This window comes from Squalius cephalus (assembly GCF_949319135.1).
Source record: "Squalius cephalus genome assembly, chromosome: 14".
NCBI classification, from domain to species: domain Eukaryota; kingdom Metazoa; phylum Chordata; class Actinopteri; order Cypriniformes; family Leuciscidae; genus Squalius; species Squalius cephalus.
Window position 1 is genome coordinate 16,825,873 of NC_137135.1, and position 19,475 is coordinate 16,845,347.

General features: G+C 35.6%; 2 protein-coding genes across 2 annotated transcripts; one reads left to right on the plus strand and one right to left on the minus strand.

The window, feature by feature from the left end:
* Positions 1–6,520: 6,520 nt before the first annotated feature.
* On the minus strand, positions 6,521–7,978 carry neurog1 (neurogenin 1). The gene is made up of 2 exons (XM_079892782.1): positions 7,745–7,978; positions 6,521–7,616 (listed from the first exon to the last, which is right to left on the minus strand). The coding sequence occupies exon 2, from the start codon at positions 7,604–7,606 to the stop codon at positions 6,980–6,982; it is 627 nt and encodes a 208-aa protein (XP_079748908.1). The 5' UTR covers positions 7,607–7,616; positions 7,745–7,978; the 3' UTR covers positions 6,521–6,979.
* Positions 7,979–16,049: 8,071 nt separating this feature from the next.
* polr2g (RNA polymerase II subunit G) lies at positions 16,050–18,042 on the plus strand. The gene is made up of 8 exons (XM_079892988.1): positions 16,050–16,169; positions 16,465–16,574; positions 16,667–16,826; positions 17,056–17,106; positions 17,222–17,287; positions 17,389–17,460; positions 17,569–17,602; positions 17,836–18,042. Exons 1-8 carry the CDS (start codon positions 16,158–16,160, stop codon positions 17,847–17,849), a joined length of 519 nt encoding a protein of 172 aa, XP_079749114.1. The 5' UTR covers positions 16,050–16,157; the 3' UTR covers positions 17,850–18,042.
* The last annotated feature ends 1,433 nt before the right edge of the window (positions 18,043–19,475 follow it).

Genomic DNA, 19,475 nt, shown 5'->3' on the forward strand with positions numbered 1-19,475 from the left:
TAGTTGGATTGAATCCTCTGTCAGCACACTGAAGAAGGGCCAAGAGGTCCTTTGACTTTTGACATTCCTGGCACTCGCTGGTTCCTCTCCACGGACAAGTGAATACAAAACAAAGGTTGAACTGTCGTAAAACTGACTGTAGGAGGATTCAGAGGGAGGGTCTTGAGAAGTGGGGCTTTAGTTCCAACAGACAAAGAATATAAAGTGGGTTTACAAATTGAGAACAATGTTCAGGAATTTACAGTGTGATCAATACTAGCCCATTGTGGCCACTGAAAGAAGCGACCGAAAGTGTGTAGCCAAAGTGCTTTAACTGGAATTTGGACACATTAAATCTACCTGTTGATAAGAGATTGACTCAAAATCACTTACAACTCTAAAACATTACGCACTATAAAATCAGGTCAATTTCAAGGAGAATTCCAGATTCTTAAATGCGTTTAGGAATATATGGCTAGCAAAGGACGGTTTGTGACACCTGTCTCCCCAATCAGACTTAAAATAATCCTCTATTTTCCCAACAAACCATTAGCTTCCCTAATGATCCTGTGCTTCTGTTCTCAGTGACTTTTTTAGGTCCATCAGAGCTCAAGGTGTGAAGGTTTCTGTTTAGGTGCTAAAGGGAAGGATTGCACTGATCTAAAGGTGAGTTTTGCAGAGGGCAGGACCATCCAATTTTCAGCACTCATCTGTTAATCTCTGTTTAGGATAAGGCCCCAAACAGAATTAGTCACAGATCTCCAGGGATCAGGAGAGCAACCTACAACCCAAAACAAGCAATGAGGGCTGGCTGAGGATTCTGCTACCCCTAAAGCTCAGGCTTATCGGACAAGACTCATAAGACTAGTGTGAATCAAAATCATTCAAAGTAATTAAATATCACAAATAAAAAAAAAACATTTTATCAAACTTTGATAATTGTCTTAATATTTTTAACAACTGAGAAGATAGTATTCAAACTACATTTTATAAAATTCACCTGTTAAGTGTAGATATTACAGAAGCGTATGAGAGTCAAACTGGACTGCAGGGACTCATATCAATATCACAGTTCATCTATTTCCAAAATCATGAAAAAGATCAGTCAAGAATAGAATATTATTGGAAATATTCAAATCGGTAATATCAGAATGCATAGTTTATGCATAAAAAAGTCAGCACATGTTACCGTGTGCACATACCGATTCAAGCTAATTTATACTCACTTATATGCGTTATGTATTATGCACGTTATTGTCTCTGACAGACAGCAGGCTTCCAGCAAGCAATAGCCATAATTTCTCCGTCTATAGGTTAATATAGACCCGATATATAGTCTGACTATGAGTAACCCACTTCTGGCTAAAATAACCTTGAATTTGGTTACATGTCGTTTTTGCCTAAATAACTTGCAAGGTGTATGTAAGCAAATTCAACAGTGATTACAATGTGTTTGGTTTTATTTCTTTGACATGTTATCTAATTGATGACTAGTCTATTCTTGGGCTATGTTTAGACGTCTATTAAATTTCCACTGACAACCCAAATTTTGCTGGGTTTTAGCCTAGATGTCAGTGATGGCAATTAGACGTCGTTAAAACGCAAAATTGCTTCCTGGGTTGAAGCCACTCAGGCCGCCATTTTCTATACCCTTACACTAATGTATAGTTTTTAATGAAAGCAAAAATGTTTGAAATGTACATATAATTCATGGAAATACTGAATAATAACCCCATTAATTACAACAATTATTACATATATATATATATATATATATATATATATATATATATATATATATATATATTTTTTTTTTTTTTTTTTTTACTTCAAAATAAAAGCTATAACTTATATACTCCACAAATCTAAAAAATGATGTGTCCACAAATCCCTCATTAACAAATAGACACAAAAAACTTTGATATTCAACATAATACAATGTCATAGATATTTTTTTTTCCAGAGACACAAAATTAGATCTAATTAACCTCAAAACTGTGTCAGCTGACTAATTCTCACAAATCTTGATATTCGGATGAAACGACAAAACTAAAAATAGTGTAGCCATTCATCAAAAGTACTGAGATTAGATTTTTAGTCGTCTTGGTTCACTCTGAAGTTCACTACATCTTCATGAGTCCATATTAGTTTATGTACTGTATAAATTAAGCATCTCCACATTTGCATTGGTCATACTTTTCCTGATTTAAATATCTCCTCCCATCTTGACATTTAATTGACAATCATTTTTTATTAAATATCAAATTTCAAATGATCTAATTTTTCCATCATGCTTTATGAAATGTTCATGATCATTTCAGCCTTGGTTCCCTAGACTGTCTCTATAATCTTCTTCCCCTGTTTTCCACCTTCTGTTTGTCATTAACTGGCAGTTATAGTTTAATTGGTCCTTACATATGACTCTCTGGGGTCTCTGGTTAAGTTTTCACTGAAGAGCCTCGTCCATCTTCTGCCCATTCTTTCTCCTTCTGCTGAATTGGGGCTCTTTTCTCCTCTCAGTGATGCTTCTTCATCTTTACAGGCAAGAGAGATGCTGCACGCTGCTCTCCAAAACATCACAGCATGTTTATAGATAACTCTATCAGATTAAATCTGAAACTAAAATGAGGGGGTGTTTATTGTCAAAGCAACAAACATATTAATGATTAACATTCAATGAATGCAAAAAACCTATACCAACCAATAAATCTGTGCAATTAATTTCTCCTTTCTTCTCTTGTAAATTGAAAATACCAGAAACATGAAAACTTCTCAATAACGAACAAAGTCTGAAAGATGAAAGAGAATCATAAAAACAAATCATTGCAACCCGGCTAACAGGGAACTTTCTCAGAACTTTTGCTAAAGTACTGGCAAGTTCTTAAAATGTTAGCACAAAAACATCATAATACGGAACGCCGCACATGACATGCGGACAAAAAAAAAAAAAAAAAAAAAAAAAATATATATATATATATATATATATGAAGTGAACTCTTCAATGCACAACTCTTAGATGCAAAAGCCTCTAAGTGCCATCTGAAATTTTCTTCTAGAATGATCATTTTTATCAGGCTTGTATATTTAAGTTCAGTAATTTCACTTAAATGACAATGAAAATTATTTTATATATATACTGGCAATGATTTACTTCTTTCACTCGTTTTAGCAAAATTTTGACCATGAATTAAGAATTCGTTCCCACTATTTATTAATTCATTCCCTCATGTTAATAAATTTTGGCCACGTTGAACTAATTCCTTCCTTCACTTAGATTTAACTAAACAAACAATTTATTACAACATGACCACGATTTAGTCAACCAAGTGCATAAATTATTATATCGTGCACACGATTTATTTTAAATGAGAGAACGAATTAGTAAATTTTGCATACATATTGGTAAGTTCTGGGAATTAATTTGTGGCCACAATATATATATATATATATATATATATATATATATATATATATATATGCCTTATATATATATTTTTTTTTTTTTTTTCAATGTCATTTGCAGGGCTCCATATATTTTTACATCATTCGTCACACATTTTCTTTTTTTCTGAAACGTTTTATTTGAATGGTTGTCTAATATTTTTTTTTAATGTTTCAGGTTAAAAGTAACGTTCCCATAATGTTTGCAAATGATTAAATGGAATGTTCCATTAACTTTCACATAGTAAAATAAAATAAAATAAAATAAAATAAAATAAAATAAAATAAAATAAAATCAATCAATCAATCAACAAACAAACACTGGGCGTTTTGAACATTCAGAGAATGTTCAGAAATAACGTTTTTATAACTTAATGGCAACATTTTCAAAATGTTAGAATTTGCTCAAAAAACATATATTTGTTAGCTGGGAATGCATTATCAATAGAATTTCTCAGCTTCTGTTATTATTCAATGCTTCTTGTTATTACTACTCAAAAATATGTTTAAATGCAATAGAATGACAGATTTTTTTTTTTTTTACTTTTACACTCCATATGTGATGGAATCTGTTGAGACTGTGTGTCTGGGACAGTTTTGATTTTTTTCATTACGTTCCCAATACCTACATTCTTTCAATCACTTTTCACTGAAGTGATGCAAGTGATATTTTTGACAGAAGTGAGGTCAAGTATATGTACCTCCCAAGGCATAATGTCTACCTCTGAAGGGGTGCGATATGTAGCTGTGTGCAAATGGCTGTACAAACATGAAGGCTGTTTTGATGTTTTTGTGCTCGTTGACATGGGAGGCCATCTCCTTGGGAGGTGAGGGGTCTCCTGCCCTTGTGTGACCTGTGACCCGAGTGAGCCCTTCTGCACTGATACAGGCTTTCAGCCCTAAGGGAAGGGGGAGAGAGGGGAATAGCTCTCATCTGTAAGGCTCAGTTGCAGGCTTTTCTTTTATCCTTGATATATTCTTTAGATAATGGGAAATATTCGTACAAAGAATAAATATAAACCATCAATCAGTTTAACCAACAAGGAAATTTAAAAACCCATTTTAGACTATATCTTTTGTTTATGGTTTCTGCATTGCATGTTGAAATTCTGAATTCCTGAACTTGCTAAATATGCTCATGTGTAGTGGACTAAATTCAATATGTTGAATGGCCACTGTTAAAAAAAAGTTGCTGCCTTAAATTTTGAAGCATATTCAACTTGGATGTTTAAGTCATTTCAACTTAAATTAGGCTACTGACTTAAAACAATTGAGTTGAATCTTGTATAACATAAAAAAAGTTGCTGAACTTATTCTGATTGAAAGCAACTTATTGATCATATAATTTTTTACAGTGCATGCTAAACAATATAATAAAGAGCAGATTGCAGGTGCATTTCAGGGCAGTTTGAAGCGTATTGCTTATGCTTCTGTGATTGAGAACAAAGAGATAGTCATAATGTCAATGAAGACATTTTTGTGTGTGTGTGTGGGGGGGGGGGGGGGGGGGGGTGCTGTACTTTGAAGTCCATTGCAGATTTTTACTTTGTGAATGTACTTTGTGTTTTACTTTGTGAACGACTCATCATGAGTGTTTGATGTGCAGTGAAGGTCTGTAAAATGAACTTCTTGAGAGGGTGATAAACATCATGCCTGTGCCCCCTTTTCTCGTTTCAGCTGGCATGCGCCCTTCCCTAAGGCTTTCAGCACGCGCTATTATACTTTTCTATCCCCGACACGTGCAGATACAAGAGCCTTGACTGGACCTCATGCGGAACTCCCAAATAGAGGATTTAACCTGAACCTCTTCAGAAATCAACTGATCCACATGCACAACGTGCACAGAATAAAAACGTTCATGAAGCCATATGCATTCGCCAAAAAAGTTAGTGTAGACTACATAAGGTCCATTTAAAACCAAACAATATTCGATTGGTTATATTTAATGTATTTGTATAATTAAATTTTTTTTTTTTTTTTTCATTTGTGGCAAATTGTGTAATGGATTCTAGAATGTTCATACATATTTTGAGTGGGCTATCTGAACGCGCATATTAGCCTGTAAATGAATTTGCGTTTTATTAATTTATGCATTGTAAAGAGGTTTGAAAAATAATGTAAAAATGCTAGATACAAGCCTGTTAATTTGTTTTTATTTTGTATCTTATATAGTACTGTAAAAACGATACTGTAGCGACTATAGGCTACTATGCAAAATGATTAGAAGAATAGTAATTTAGGGAGAAAATGTATAGGCTACATTTAATAGTTTTACGGTAAAAAGTTGAGACATGTTTTTTATTACCTTGCAATAGGGCATTTATTTCGATTTTATTATAAAAGTCAGATTCTTTTTGGTTAGTGTTTATAGAGTTATTATTGCATTATTATAGGCTATTATTTTGGCTACAAGTTTGGTGAATTGCATCCACCTGTCTTAATTTAATTTATAGTAACAAGCATAACTCAGATAAGTTGGTATATTTACATTAGGATATGATTTCATGTAATATAGGCTACAAATGTTGTAAAATAGGCCCACACAGTGCCCAAAATGCCACCTCGTGCATTTTTAACAATAAAGATTAGCATTTTTTTTAATTCAAGCTTTCATCTTTGAGATCCTATAATGACTAAAACTCGAATACAATCGCGTGCAATCGTGTATAACATGTGCATTGGTTGACAGATTAGATGACGCGCAGACGATCTCGATCTATATCCATGCACCTGCTGCATAACCGTTATTTTATGCGCTGTGACCCAGTGTGACGCTTCAATGGCTGCACTCATTACAATGATGCCCATTATGTTGCCAGACATTGCTATGAGTTGTTTATGGTCTATATTAGCGTCACATTATGAAGCAAACAAACAAGCACAGATATTTTGTAGAAAACGTTATATTTATTCGTACAAAAACATGTTTGCACCAGATTTAAATTTTGAGGTAAATACATAATAGAATAAATCTCTTTATATACAATAAAAATACAATAGCATACGAAAGCAACAGGTTGAATAAATAAAACAAAAAGAAAGTGATGGGAAAGCAGTCAAGAGAGCTATAGTTAACTGTACGGATCAGTCAGACAGAGGAGGTTTCTTCAGGTCAAAATACATAATGCATAAGGCCAGATCTTTGTCTTGTCCTTTCAGCCTATTGTCACAGCGTTGAAACTGAATTTTCACGCTCGTTTTTCTGCTTTATCGCTCTACAAATTGTAATATTGACTTTTCACCTTGGACTGCAAAGGCCAATCTGTCTTGGTTTAAATAATAATTTTCTCTAACAGGGGTTAAGGTCATGCTCCAAGGAATGCAAAAAAAGTGCAAAGATATCGGGAAAAGCATCAATATCAGTAACAAAACGTACAAAAAAAAAAAAATACAAAAATAAAAAACATTCTCATTTGTGAACTGTCATTAAGGCAAACAGTGAATACCTAATGTTGTCTCTGTGCTCTTGGTTCTAATAGAAAAGTAACAGCAACATCCTTTGATATTACACTACATACTTCTGCAGACTCTATACAGACATGAGAATGCTTAGGTCACATTAATAGATGCTTGGTACGAATTTGGTGTAGCTGTAAACTACATCGGTTTGCAAATATCCATAATCGTCCATGGCTGCGGGGCTGCTCGGGTCTGAATTGCAGTAAGATGGGGATGAAGACGAAGAGGATGCGCTGGATGGCCAGGAGCAAGAGTCCCGGCCGGGGCTGGGCGCATCTCCCATGCAGCTTAGTCCGGGGAGCAGCAACGGAGGGTCTCTTGACTTGCTCTGCCGCTGGTCAGCGATTCGGATGGTCTCCGAAAGTGCCCAGATGTAGTTGTGAGCGAAGCGCAGAGTCTCGATTTTGGTCAGCTTCGTGTCGTCGGGAAAGGCAGGCAGCACGCTTCTCAGCGAATCCAAGGCGTCGTTGAGGTTGTGCATTCTGTTCCTCTCGCGGTCGTTGGCCTTCATCCGACGGTTCTTCTTCACCACGTGCACGGTGCCGTCGTTCCTCGCGCGCCCCCTGCGCCGCTTTTTCTGCTGCAGCTCGGTTGGAGACGCAGGTGGCTTGCCGCAGGAGGACGCGGGGGACGCGGGGTGGAGGCTGCTGCCCGAGTCTTCATCATCGGTGTGCGTAAAGGAGTAGTCACAGCTTGAGGTGTCCATGTCGGAGTAGACAGTTTCCATTGTTGATAACCTGGAGATATAGAAAAAAAAAGAAAAAAAAGAGTTAGGAATGCACCAAAAACATTTAGTCAGTCGTGGAAAGTCATTCCAAATTCTCTGCGTGCAGCATCTAGGGTGTTTTATGCTGCAAATACGCACCTTATGTGGGCTGAGAGATGAAACTGGGTGTTTGAGGTCTTGCAGAGTCCTGCAGATAGTTTGTGTTGAAGTTAAAGGCACGCGTCTGTCTTGCTCTTACCCCTCAATCAGCTCGTGTGAGCTTGTGAGCTTGGCACACGACTGGCCTCACCTACCTTATATACCCTGGTGAGACAATGGACGTACCCCCCTCGCTTTGCCATTTTTGTGAAGGATGAATGAATGGTTTGCATCAGGTCTGCCCCGTGCCGCACGACCATCTCATTAGCATAATTTATGCCCGTTGTTTGTTCGCCCTCTGAAGCGTGCCTGTAATCACCGCTGGCCAATCAGAGAGCCGGAGAGCTGCCAAGCCACGCGAGCAGAGCTGTTGCTATCTGTCCAGCATGAACCAAGCCCACTTTAACTTAAATCTCTGGAGGAAATTGAAAAGATGAGACAACACGAAGTGGCCCTAGGCTAGAAGACAAGTTTTGTATTTTGTAGCTCTTTAAAATTTTATTTGACACAATTGTTTTGATTTGATGCCAAATTATAAAAATGATTTTTTTTTTTACGTTTCAGCTCATTTTCATTCTACACATTAGGCTACCTAATACAAGGTGAAACGAGCTAGTATTAGTAGTTACCTATATTTTAATACTTCTATATACAAACCATTTTGTATATTGCAAAAAATATATAACTTTTTTAATGTAGCTTATATTTTACTGAATGTTACGACGTGATGACTAAAGTTCATCAGAATTTGCCTCTCGCCAGCTGTGATAGACAAACAAAGCGTAGTAACGCTGTGTAACACACGTGGCAATACAAAAATGTTAACTAAACAATAACATACAACATAAAATAGGGCCTACTGCAACTGCACTGTAAAAAAATATATGATCAAATGGTTATGACAACATATTTTACATTGCTTTAAAATAAGAAATTTTTACCTTTTATAAGTTAGAGCTACAAGATTCAACCAATTTTAAAAGTCAGTTTAATGTAATTTCAGTTGAAATTAAACATCCAAGTTGATTGTAGGCAACTTAAAAATTTTAGGCAACAACTTTTTTTACAGTGTGAAAAAAAAAGTAAAATTCAAGTAAAATTGGTAAGCGGAAAGAATTCTGGAAATGATTGATACCATACATATTCGTTCGTTACTAAAAATAAATATATTATAACATTTTACCATAATGTCTTGTATTGCTTTAATACATCATTTTAAATAAATAAAATATTTTTTTTTATTATATCATTTTTGTTTAGTTTTTTTTTTTTTTTTTTTTTTTTTACCATATAGGCATATGTGATGTAGGTAAATATTTTTTTTTTTACTGTATTTTACATTAAAATTATGTTTTAGTTTATACGGTTTTATAGCCTATTTGACTTTATTCCACCCTGCCTGCTGCACGAATCTTGAGTTATAACTCTCGAGGTGAAAGATGCAGTTCAATCAAACTCCTCCGCTGTGCCCAGAGCCTTAAGTTTTATTTAAAGACATCTTTATGAGACAGCCGTACAATTGTTCATTAATTATTCAATTTATTCAATTGCAAGCAACTCGCCCCTCTTTGAAAAAAAAAAAAAAAAATGAACGGGCACTATTTAGAAATAGTTTGGGGAGAGACCTGCGGCGCCTTTCTCCGTGCGGTATTATGGCGATAGGGGCACAGTCATTTATAAATAATTACACAATGTTTAGAGTCTTCAGGCATGTATGATATATCAAAGCGATTATAAGGTGAATTGTTCCATTGTGCGCCTCTCCTCTCTCTTCTTTTCAGCTCTATACGGCTTGTCCCCCGTCCAAATTCTGCGCCTCTGAGCTTTTGTCACTCATTTTTCTCGGCCTGCGACACTCCAATAGCATTATTCTTATTCAAATAGTCCCAGCGTGAACAAAAACACCCCGCTTCTGAGGCACGTTTGTGCTTTCGCTGGCATGAAGTGAAGCACAAGTGGAGATGCATCATTTTAGATACATAAACTAATATGGACTCATGAAGATGTAGTGAACTTCTGAGTGACCCGAGACTGTTTTTTTTTCCCACTGGAACATGCAAATAGTAGTAGGCTGTACATATAGATATATGCTATATTGTTCTGTCTAATCGATTAATCGCATCTAACATAGGCTAAATGTTTGTGTTTACATGTGCGTGTGTGTCTGTATATAGGCCTAAATATACATACATAATAAAAAGAAACATAAAATAGGGCCTATGCAATGTATAGCCTATACAATTCAAATGTTTTGGTAAGAGGAAGGAATTCTGGAAATAAATGAATGATAGCTATATTCGTTCGTTTTACTAAAAACAAAATAATCTTAACATTTTACAATAATGTTTAAAGTACTGCTTTAATGCATAACTTAAATAAATAAAATTAGCTTTTTATAATGTTATTTAAAAAGGTAGGTAGGTAAATTACAATGTGCGTTTATTTGTACGTGCATACACACACTGAGCCTAAATTATATAAACACAAACTTTTATGTTTGATGCGATTAATCGTGATTAATCGATTTTGACAGCATATATATATAAACATATATATAGCCTATATAAACATAAACTTATAGCATAAGCAGACATGTTCTTTCTTTTCTTTTTAAGCTTTTACTCCGAATGCACGCGTTTTAAAGCCCCTCTGGTCACTCTGTGGAGGTCCAGACTGGGGTGATGGGGGAGATCGATTTTACTATTACAACACCAACCTGTCAGTAATAACTTCAAAGAGAGAAAACAGCTTGAATGACTATTTTGCTTCCAGTCAGAGCATTAGTGATCTGGTCTGGACCTTGCACTTATTGCTCTTATAAAGTCATAAAAAAGTTATTGTTTTACAATGTTACTTAACATTACTTATTTCCACCAAAGTGATGGATGTGTCAGGCCCCCCTAGAATGGGGCGGTGTGGAGGAAGAAGGGTTTTGCCCACAGCTGAGAGATGTTGCCAAGGAGATTTTGACAGGATTAGGCACAAGTGCACGAGACCTGATTGCATTTCAATAGCAGAAACACGTGAGAAAATGAAACAACTGAATTACTTAAAGAGGGTCTGATCCGAACCCCAAAACAATCATGCACACTGCACATTTTAAAAAGAAAGCGATGCAGCGCGCGTGGTTGAGGGTCTGCTGCGAGTAAACTTAAATATGCGGCCTGAATGGAACTGATATTCCAATGCACAATGGCTTAATGCAACATTAAAAAGGGTAAAAGAAAGAGAGCAGTATTAAAACGCGAAAGATTTGCATGACAGGTGTGTGAAGCACATGAAGAAGTGAAAGGTGCATTGGTCTTGTTCGACCTGTCTTGGATTGGCATGTGACGCGTGAGGCACAGAACTCGCTTTAGTCCCCGCTAGAATAGTCTTTTAATTTATTTTATATCTATTTATGCAATTCGAATTAAAATTCAATTTTGCATTTGGCCCAGCATTAATCCCCGGGTATTAACGCGATTACTGCTCGCAAAAGATCTTTGAGTCAGAAAGTCTGATAGAAGTTTTCACATGGTAATCCCCGGAATAATCCTTTCCCCTGGCGCTGCGGCAGGATCGGGGCCAGAGGACCTTTTCTTCCTTCCTTAGGATTCAAGCAGGGCAGAATAGGGCCATTACTTTTGAATGATAATTAATTCCTTACTCCAGTGCTTCAATTGTACGGGGATACCACACCCCAAATAAGAAAATCAGCCCCTCATGCCTCGTGCAGACTGGAAATAGATTCTAGGGTTGCACAATGGTTAAAGACATGCAGCATGCTTTGTCACTCCCTGTAATATTCTTGAAGTTTTAATAAAGCCAAAAAAATCTAATCCAACTCAATATTTTAATTAACTGCACTACTTCTAAAAAAAAAAAAAAACATATAATATTTAGTAAAATACAATTTATTTAGCTAATGTTGGAAAAGATTGCACATCTAATTGCTTTCTTTCTTTCTTTCTTTCTTTCTTTCTTTCTTTCTTTCTTTCTTTCTTTCTTTCTTTCTTTACTGAATTTTGTGCTAACAGCCCAGTTATTGGAAATATTTACCATATTTATTTCCCCAGAACATTAAATGCGTGGTGTTTTGTTATATTTGCAAAAATGTATTTTTTTAAAATCATTTTTAAAAATGCATAAAACATTTATCTTTTATAAAACCATAACAATAATAACATAATAATAATTTTTCTTATTATTATTTAGACATTTTACAGATATTGCATGTGTCTGAAAAGCATGAAAGCATGCATTTCATAAACATTACATTCATACATTTAAATGGTTCCAAACTTTTTTGCCAGATATACCTGGAATATATATTTTTTGTGCATATTTACAAGATTTCAAAACAGGTGCTATTATCAAAATGCAATGGAATCTCATTACAAGCTATGTGAATGTAAATTTTCGGCTCTCTTTGTGAGTCAGACACATAATGTACCAGTTCGTGAACCTAGTACTATCAATCAGACGTCCAATTCTAAATACAAACCCTACGGTGGGGCATTCACTTGTCTTCGTGTGTTTGTGCAAGTGCATAATTTACCTCTAGTTTACCCAGCATCAGTGCTAACAATGAGAGCTGTGTCTCTAAAGACTTTATATTTGAAAGTAACCAGGGCAACTCTTTGGTAAAATGAGAAGAAGCTTTGCACAAGCCACATCACCGTAAAAGGGAGGAAGTCCACAGCGATTCCCTGACTAATGATAAGTTCATACACCTGACCTCGCCACCAGACTGTTCCATGCATTCGACTTTTCACTTAGTAGTCCTGCTGGACTGCAAGTCAACACATCCATTTGTTAAAGAAAAACGTGCCATGGCTGTCCATTTCTATTTCTAGATGTCGATCCCCCCCCCCCCACCCCGGTGATGGCATCACTTGTAGGTGTTCAAATCAGCCATATGGTTTTGAGTGCAATAACTTGAATCTCCAGCCAACAAAGGAGTAATTGAGAAGGGAAAGAAGTCTGAGCTTGACTCGACAAAGCTGCAAAAACTCCTTCTTTCACTCTAATGAAGCTGTTGTCTGGAGATTCTGTGTGGGGTTGGGAGGGTGGTGGTGGACGTGATTTGTCATACAATCTGAATCTTTAGGAGGGCCGGAGAAAGACCTCCTCTCCATATGTCTGCTTATTTTGCATCTGAAAGCTACCTTTGGCGAGAGCAGGGGGAGAGGGGGGAAGGAAAGGAGTGAGCTGAAGCTCAGGAACAGGGGTTTTCTTTCCATCAGCTCTGAGAGCACTCGGATCAACACTGGAGAAGGGCTTTGCTTTCAAAAAAACAAAAGCGACACAAGAGAAATATATTTGAACACAGCGTGTTGGTCGAAACACATGTTGCTCAATGAAAGGGGAATAAACGCCAAGTGCAGGTTTGCTTACATGTGTTCAAATTGTTTCAAAAATCTATAACACTTCCTATGGATAAATCAATCACAGAAATGAGAATTAAGAAATAAATTAAACAAATGTATTTCTGAAGTTATGCATTATGTATTTGTTTTACTTTCAAACAGAGTTTACTGTGTTGCAGAAAGTGATTGTGAGTATGTTATTTTTCAGCAATACATTGAAATAAAGGCAAAAATATATGTAGACCTGTCTACGATTAGTTCCACAGAGCTCGGCCAAATATAATATAATTAATATGTCTTATATATCTGTCAAATACCTTAAAGGGATAGTTCACCCAAAAATTCTGTCATTACTTACTCACCCTTGTTCTAAACCTACATGAAGTTCTTTCTTCTGCTGAACATATAAAAGAATGTTGGTAATCAGTTCCTGGTCCCCATTAACTTCTGTATAGAAAACCCCAGCAAAAAACTATGGAAGTCAATGGGGACCAAAAACCGTTTGGTTACCAACAGTCTTCAGAATATCTTCTTTTATGTTGAGCAGAAGAAAGAACTTCATGCAGGTTGAGAACAGCTCGAGGTTGATCCTTTTAAGGCATTTTGAATTGGATTTGCACTCAGTGTTCTCATTAAGTCAAATTTGAAACAAGAAATTGCTGTATAACTTGATAAAAAGCAAAATTCCACCGAAATAGAAAGGGTTTGATTAAAATGAAGGCACTGCATCCACAACATGAAGGCCATGAACTTGTGACTGTGAGGACATCTGCAAGCATTCTCTCTCTCTCTCTCTCTCTCTCTCTCTCTCTCTCTCTCTCTCTCTCTCTCTCTCTCTCTCTCTCTCTCTCTCTCTCTTTTATAATATCAAGGTTAATGCGATCAGCTCTCTGCAAGAATGTGGTGCGGACAAAATGAAGAAGTCCCCAAGGACCGTCTTCGATTTGGACTATGCATGATGCAAACCCCATCCACCATGCTCAGATATTTGTGGACATCTGCCCATGCTCATCAGCATGCATGGCTTTAGTCCGCGGGTATCTGACCTGCCTCAGCAACAATAGTGAGACAGTCTGATCTATAGCACTCCACTGCATTTGCTTTTATTTGCTTGTGAAAGAGAAGCTTTTAAAACTTAAGGCTACAGAAAAGCAACAAACTGGAAGTATACTTTCAGGATTTCCACATATCTATCTATCTATCCATCTATTTTACTTTTGTTCCTTGGCAAACCTATACACCAGCAAAGCCACACGTTGGCATTTTTTATTTAATGAGCTTCATTTAAAAAACTTTGGATCAACAGCACTGAAACTGCACTCGGTCTGCTTGCTCTGATAGAAAGCGCTTTACAGTTTTTCTCAATCGCTTTGGCACATCTTTCGAAACAGTCTTAACATTTCTCTAAAGTGTAAGTGCAAATAGTTAAAAACAACCAATATAAAGAGGGACTGGCATTTTTATTTACACAGCACATTTATTTTTGTAGAAATGTGTTATGTAAACTGAAAATTCACAGTTGCTTGTTCATTTTTACACACTCTTATGTCTTCCCCTAACACCACATATTCTTACACATCTACATATTCTTCCATGACAAGCAACTGTGAATTTTCAGCTTATATTTGTACAAAAATAAACTGATGTTGCTGTTTAGGGGTGTGAAGTTCCTCCATGTTCCTGCAGTGATCCTGCTGGACATAACCTCCTGTATGCTTCCAAACCTGATTGGTTGATTGGTAAGGTTGTGATCCTAATTCATTACAATGGCAGGCCAGTTGCCAATTTAGCAGATATTATAAACATTCCATGTCATAGGTATTTATGGAATAAACATGCATGTCTGACAGATTTTGATAATTGAATGTATACTTTTTCATGTGAAGACTCACACGATGAAAGAATGTTTAGAATTTGTGAAGAGTTTGACAATTTCACTGAGAATCAACTCATCGGTTTTGATCAACAAGCCATGTGCATTCAGTTATTGTGCAAATTAGATTGCTACTCTTTTGCACACATGTGCCAAAACAAATGCAATTTGCTTGAATCAATAAGAAATTCAAATCTGATGTGATCAAGAATTTAACCGTTCAAACTTATTGTTTTGAGAAAAAAAATTATCATTCGACAATTGAGCCGTCATTCGAAAATTATCATTCGACAAAACGATTGAGAAACACTGTCCTATCAATGGCCACACGTTGCATAAGTTTGGAATTATAGTGACCTCTTGTGTTCATGTTTTGTCTTGCATTCTGTGTGTCAGAGAACGAGAGTCTCGAGACAAAGTAGCCCTTTTAAAATTGATTGAGTACAAAATCTTGATTTTGTGGAAACAACAAAATGGCTGATTGATTGCTGATGAAATTTAGATAGGCTACCATTATGTTAAAATACTATTAGAATGAATATAATTTTGTTCAAGCCTACTATAAAAAAAGTTCACATAATTTGTTGAATTGATTTTAAAATATATGTACACATTATTTTATCTATTAGCCAGTTTTAATTACATAAAAACGTTTCATTCGTGGAATGTAATGTTAATTAAAATATATGGAATTGTGGAATGAAATATTCATTAAAGCACAACCAGGAGGTAACATAATTTGGACCCTTTATACAGCATGACAGAAATGCATTTAAATAAACCTAGGCTATTTTAATGATGTTTATTGCTTGTAAAGTATAAAACCACATAGGCTACATCAGAGTTTTTATAATGCATTTTTAAAATGCATTGAACTTTTTGACTAAATAGTAAATAAATAGTTGTTTGATAAAATAAATAGCTCACAAAATATTTGTTTAACCAGAGGTTAAACAATTTATGAAGCAAAACCTTTTTTTTCTTTTCTTTTTTTTAGTATTAATTAATTAATTTATTTATTTTATATAAAAGCCTTCATTTGACTCTTAATTTGAAGTCATGGTCACCCGGAAACGCTTTTGTGGCTCGGTTCTTTTTTGAGGGTCGGCGCCGTGACATGCAGAGATCAATACTCGCGGCTTTTTAAATTTAAAACTAAGACATTTGTGAGATAAAAACCAGTTAAGATATGTTTTATCACGTAAGTCCGTAATTGTTTTATTTTTGAGTGTATAACGAACCGCAGCATTAAGAATTTAATAATGTCGGCTCGTGTTTTGTCTCGGCTAACTTACTTGCACACTCGCTGGGTTTTGAAAGTGTTGGTGTTAAATGAATATTGTGTTGATATATTTACTTGCCATATTCGATTAAAAGTCGAACTCAGTCAATTATGTTTTTGTTAATCCAGTGTGTTATATAAACCGATTCTAGATGTATATTAATTATCTTAATGTAGCTTGTTGTTGTTGTTTTCTTAATAACCATCACAACAGATCTCTTTGGAGCATGAGATTCTCCTCCATCCAAGATACTTTGGACCTAACCTTTTGAACACAGTCAAGCAGAAACTGTTCACTGAGGTGGAGGGAACATGTACAGGAAAGTAAGTCCAACAGAAGGGTTTGAGATCTGACTTTCTTCAAATAATGAATATTTTGAAATATGAGTCTCTAATGTCTCTCTTTTGTTTCACAGGTATGGCTTTGTTATTGCAGTAACCACAATCGATAATATTGGAGCAGGCGTAATACAGCCTGGCAGAGGTTTTGTGCTGTATCCCGTCAAATACAAAGCCATCGTATTCCGTCCCTTCAAGGGAGAAGTTGTGGATGCTGTTGTCACTCAAGTTAACAAAGTACGAGACCATTTTTATCGTCTTCTAGTGCTGGACACTCATGCTGGATGTTCACTAGTTCATGTATCCTACTCTAGTGTGACTCAATGTGGAGACAGAACTCATTTAAGAGCTCTTGAATAAATAACTTGCATGCACAGTAATCATACTGTGTTAATAAAACTCAATTGTCCCTGCTTTCGATGTTTTTATAGTCTTCAATACAGTATTTTTTTCTTTCTTTCTCCAGGTCGGACTCTTTACAGAAATTGGCCCCATGTCTTGCTTCATTTCTCGTCATGTAGGTTTTCCATGGAGAGTAAAATGTTTTTCATATATATATATATATATATATAATGTGTTGATATTCAGTGTCTTTCGTAGTTGTCTTATATCTGTGACATTTCTGTGTCCAGTCTATTCCCTCTGAGATGGAGTTTGACCCAAACTCAAATCCTCCATGCTATAAGACAGTCGACGAGGTAAGAGTCGTCAAATCAGTATTAAGAAATGTTTGTTGAAGATTATTTTTTTTTGTCCTCATGTACAAATATAGAACATTTCAGTTTGTTTTCTTTAACAGGACATTGTGATCCAACAAGATGATGAAATTCGACTGAAGATTGTGGGAACTCGGGTGGATAAGAATGATATTGTAAATCCCTGGCACTTCCTCTTAAATATGCTGAATAATATTCTATTTGGATACAAATATTTTCTTCTGCTTTTAATCATTCAATTATTTTTGTTCCTTTTTTATTAGTTTGCCATTGGATCTCTTATGGATGACTACCTGGGTATGTATTTCCTATGATAAACGTATTCTGTCACAGCTCTTTGTTTACTGTCAGAGGCTTGCAGTTAGCTGTGCTATAACTCTTATGTTGATTTTATACTATTCTTGTAATTATTAAAATGTGATATCAAAACTGATTCTCTCAATTTATCATTATTTAATTCTTCTTTATTTCTAAGTTATGATGTTGTGCTATTCAACCATTGTCTAAAAGCTTCAATCTTATACTTCTAGGACTTGTGAGCTGATTCTTCTGTCAAGAATATGGGAAATGTGAAACTTGATGGTGTGAGGATGCTATGTAGTTTGTATATACTGTAATTATTTCCCCATTCATCTTCTGTTTTTTTTTTTTTTTAAGGCTTCCTTTGATATACCGTTGGTATATCTATAATTTTCCTATGGCAACAGTTTGTTTTGTGAAACATAAAGTCGAATGGGAACAAAATGTTGCAGTGGCTCTACATGATGGACAGACTTTCAACTGTTTCATTTATAGCGAGGCAGCAGAGAAATTATATATATATATATATATATATATATGAAGAGTTCACAGTGCCATCTGAAATTTTCTTCTAGAATGATCATTTTTATAAAGCTTGTATATTTAAGTTAAGTAATTTCACTTAAATGACAATTAATAGGTCATTTGCATTGCCATTTAAGTGAAATTATTGAACTTATATATACGAGCTTGATAAAAATGACCATTCTAGAAGAGAATTTCAGATGGCACTTAGAGGCTTTTGCATCTGAACTCTTCATATATATAAAATTATTATTATTATTATTTTTATCTTCGGCTGTTGAAAGATCCTGTAAGCAGTTCACAAGCACGTTTTGGAAGGAATCAATTCATCATCACATTGCTTTTAGAAGTTATTCAGTCTCATTATAAGGTCATTTTTAGAGTTATTTTTGTAAATGCCAGTCAGCCTTTTGTTGAATATATTTCTCTTTTGTAATACAGCACTCATAATTTTTTTTAACATGTCTCCATCTTGTCTTTTTTGTTGTTGTCTATTCTGATATTCTTTTATATTAAGCTAAGATATGTACTTTACTTAATAAATATAACACAGTGCGTCGCTGAGTTTTGTTAATGTTTGGATTCCACCCCACTCTTATAACAATATATCATCGCAACAATTTTGACAGGAAAATATTTACAATTGAAACCTCCTATCATGCCAATCACACAAAACCTCACAGCTTTCTGAAACTATTAAAGGAGAACTCCGGTCAATTTTAACATTGAGCTCATTTTTTTGTACATTTGGAGTGCTGTCAATACAGAGAACAACTACAAAAAACGGTGTTGCCTACACCGAGTTATTCTATTTTTAAAATGTGCACCCTGTTGACTTCAATAGGGCAAGTAGTAAGCCTGCTTTTTAGCCTCTTAACATCCTTTAAGTGTCATTACAAGTGCACAGAAAATGTGAGTGATTCCTTCCGAGTGAACACGGGTGGATCTGACTGCAGTAGATGTTAGAGATATTAATAAAAACGAAGTTAATTCAGCCAGCGCTCATACCTTTGTTTACATCCTGTTTTCGGTGGAAGGCCATAGTAATCGATTGTCGAGTTCACGCGCATAGGTTTAGTTACCAATGATCACGCGCGTGAACTCGACAATCGATTACTATTGCGTTCCACCGAAAACAGGATGTAAACAAAGGTATGAGCGCTGGCTGAATTAACTTCGTTTTTATTAATATCTCTAACATCTACTGCAGTCAGATCCACCCGTGTTCACTCGGAAGGAATCACTCACATTTTCTGTGCACTTGTAATGACACTTAAAGGATGTTAAGAGGCTAAAAAGCAGGCTTACTACTTGCCCTATTGAAGTCAACAGGGTGCACATTTTA

Bases quoted from the DNA above. Each gene is read 5' to 3' on its own strand.
- neurog1 (XM_079892782.1), bottom strand. From the start codon at position 7,606: ATGGAAACTGTCTACTCCGACATGGACACCTCAAGCTGTGACTACTCC.
- polr2g (XM_079892988.1), top strand. The intron at 16,575-16,666 runs GTAAGTCCAACA...TTTGTTTCACAG, and splicing joins GAGGGAACATGTACAGGAAA to GTATGGCTTTGTTATTGCAG. The intron at 17,107-17,221 runs GTAGGTTTTCCA...TTCTGTGTCCAG, and splicing joins CTTGCTTCATTTCTCGTCAT to TCTATTCCCTCTGAGATGGA.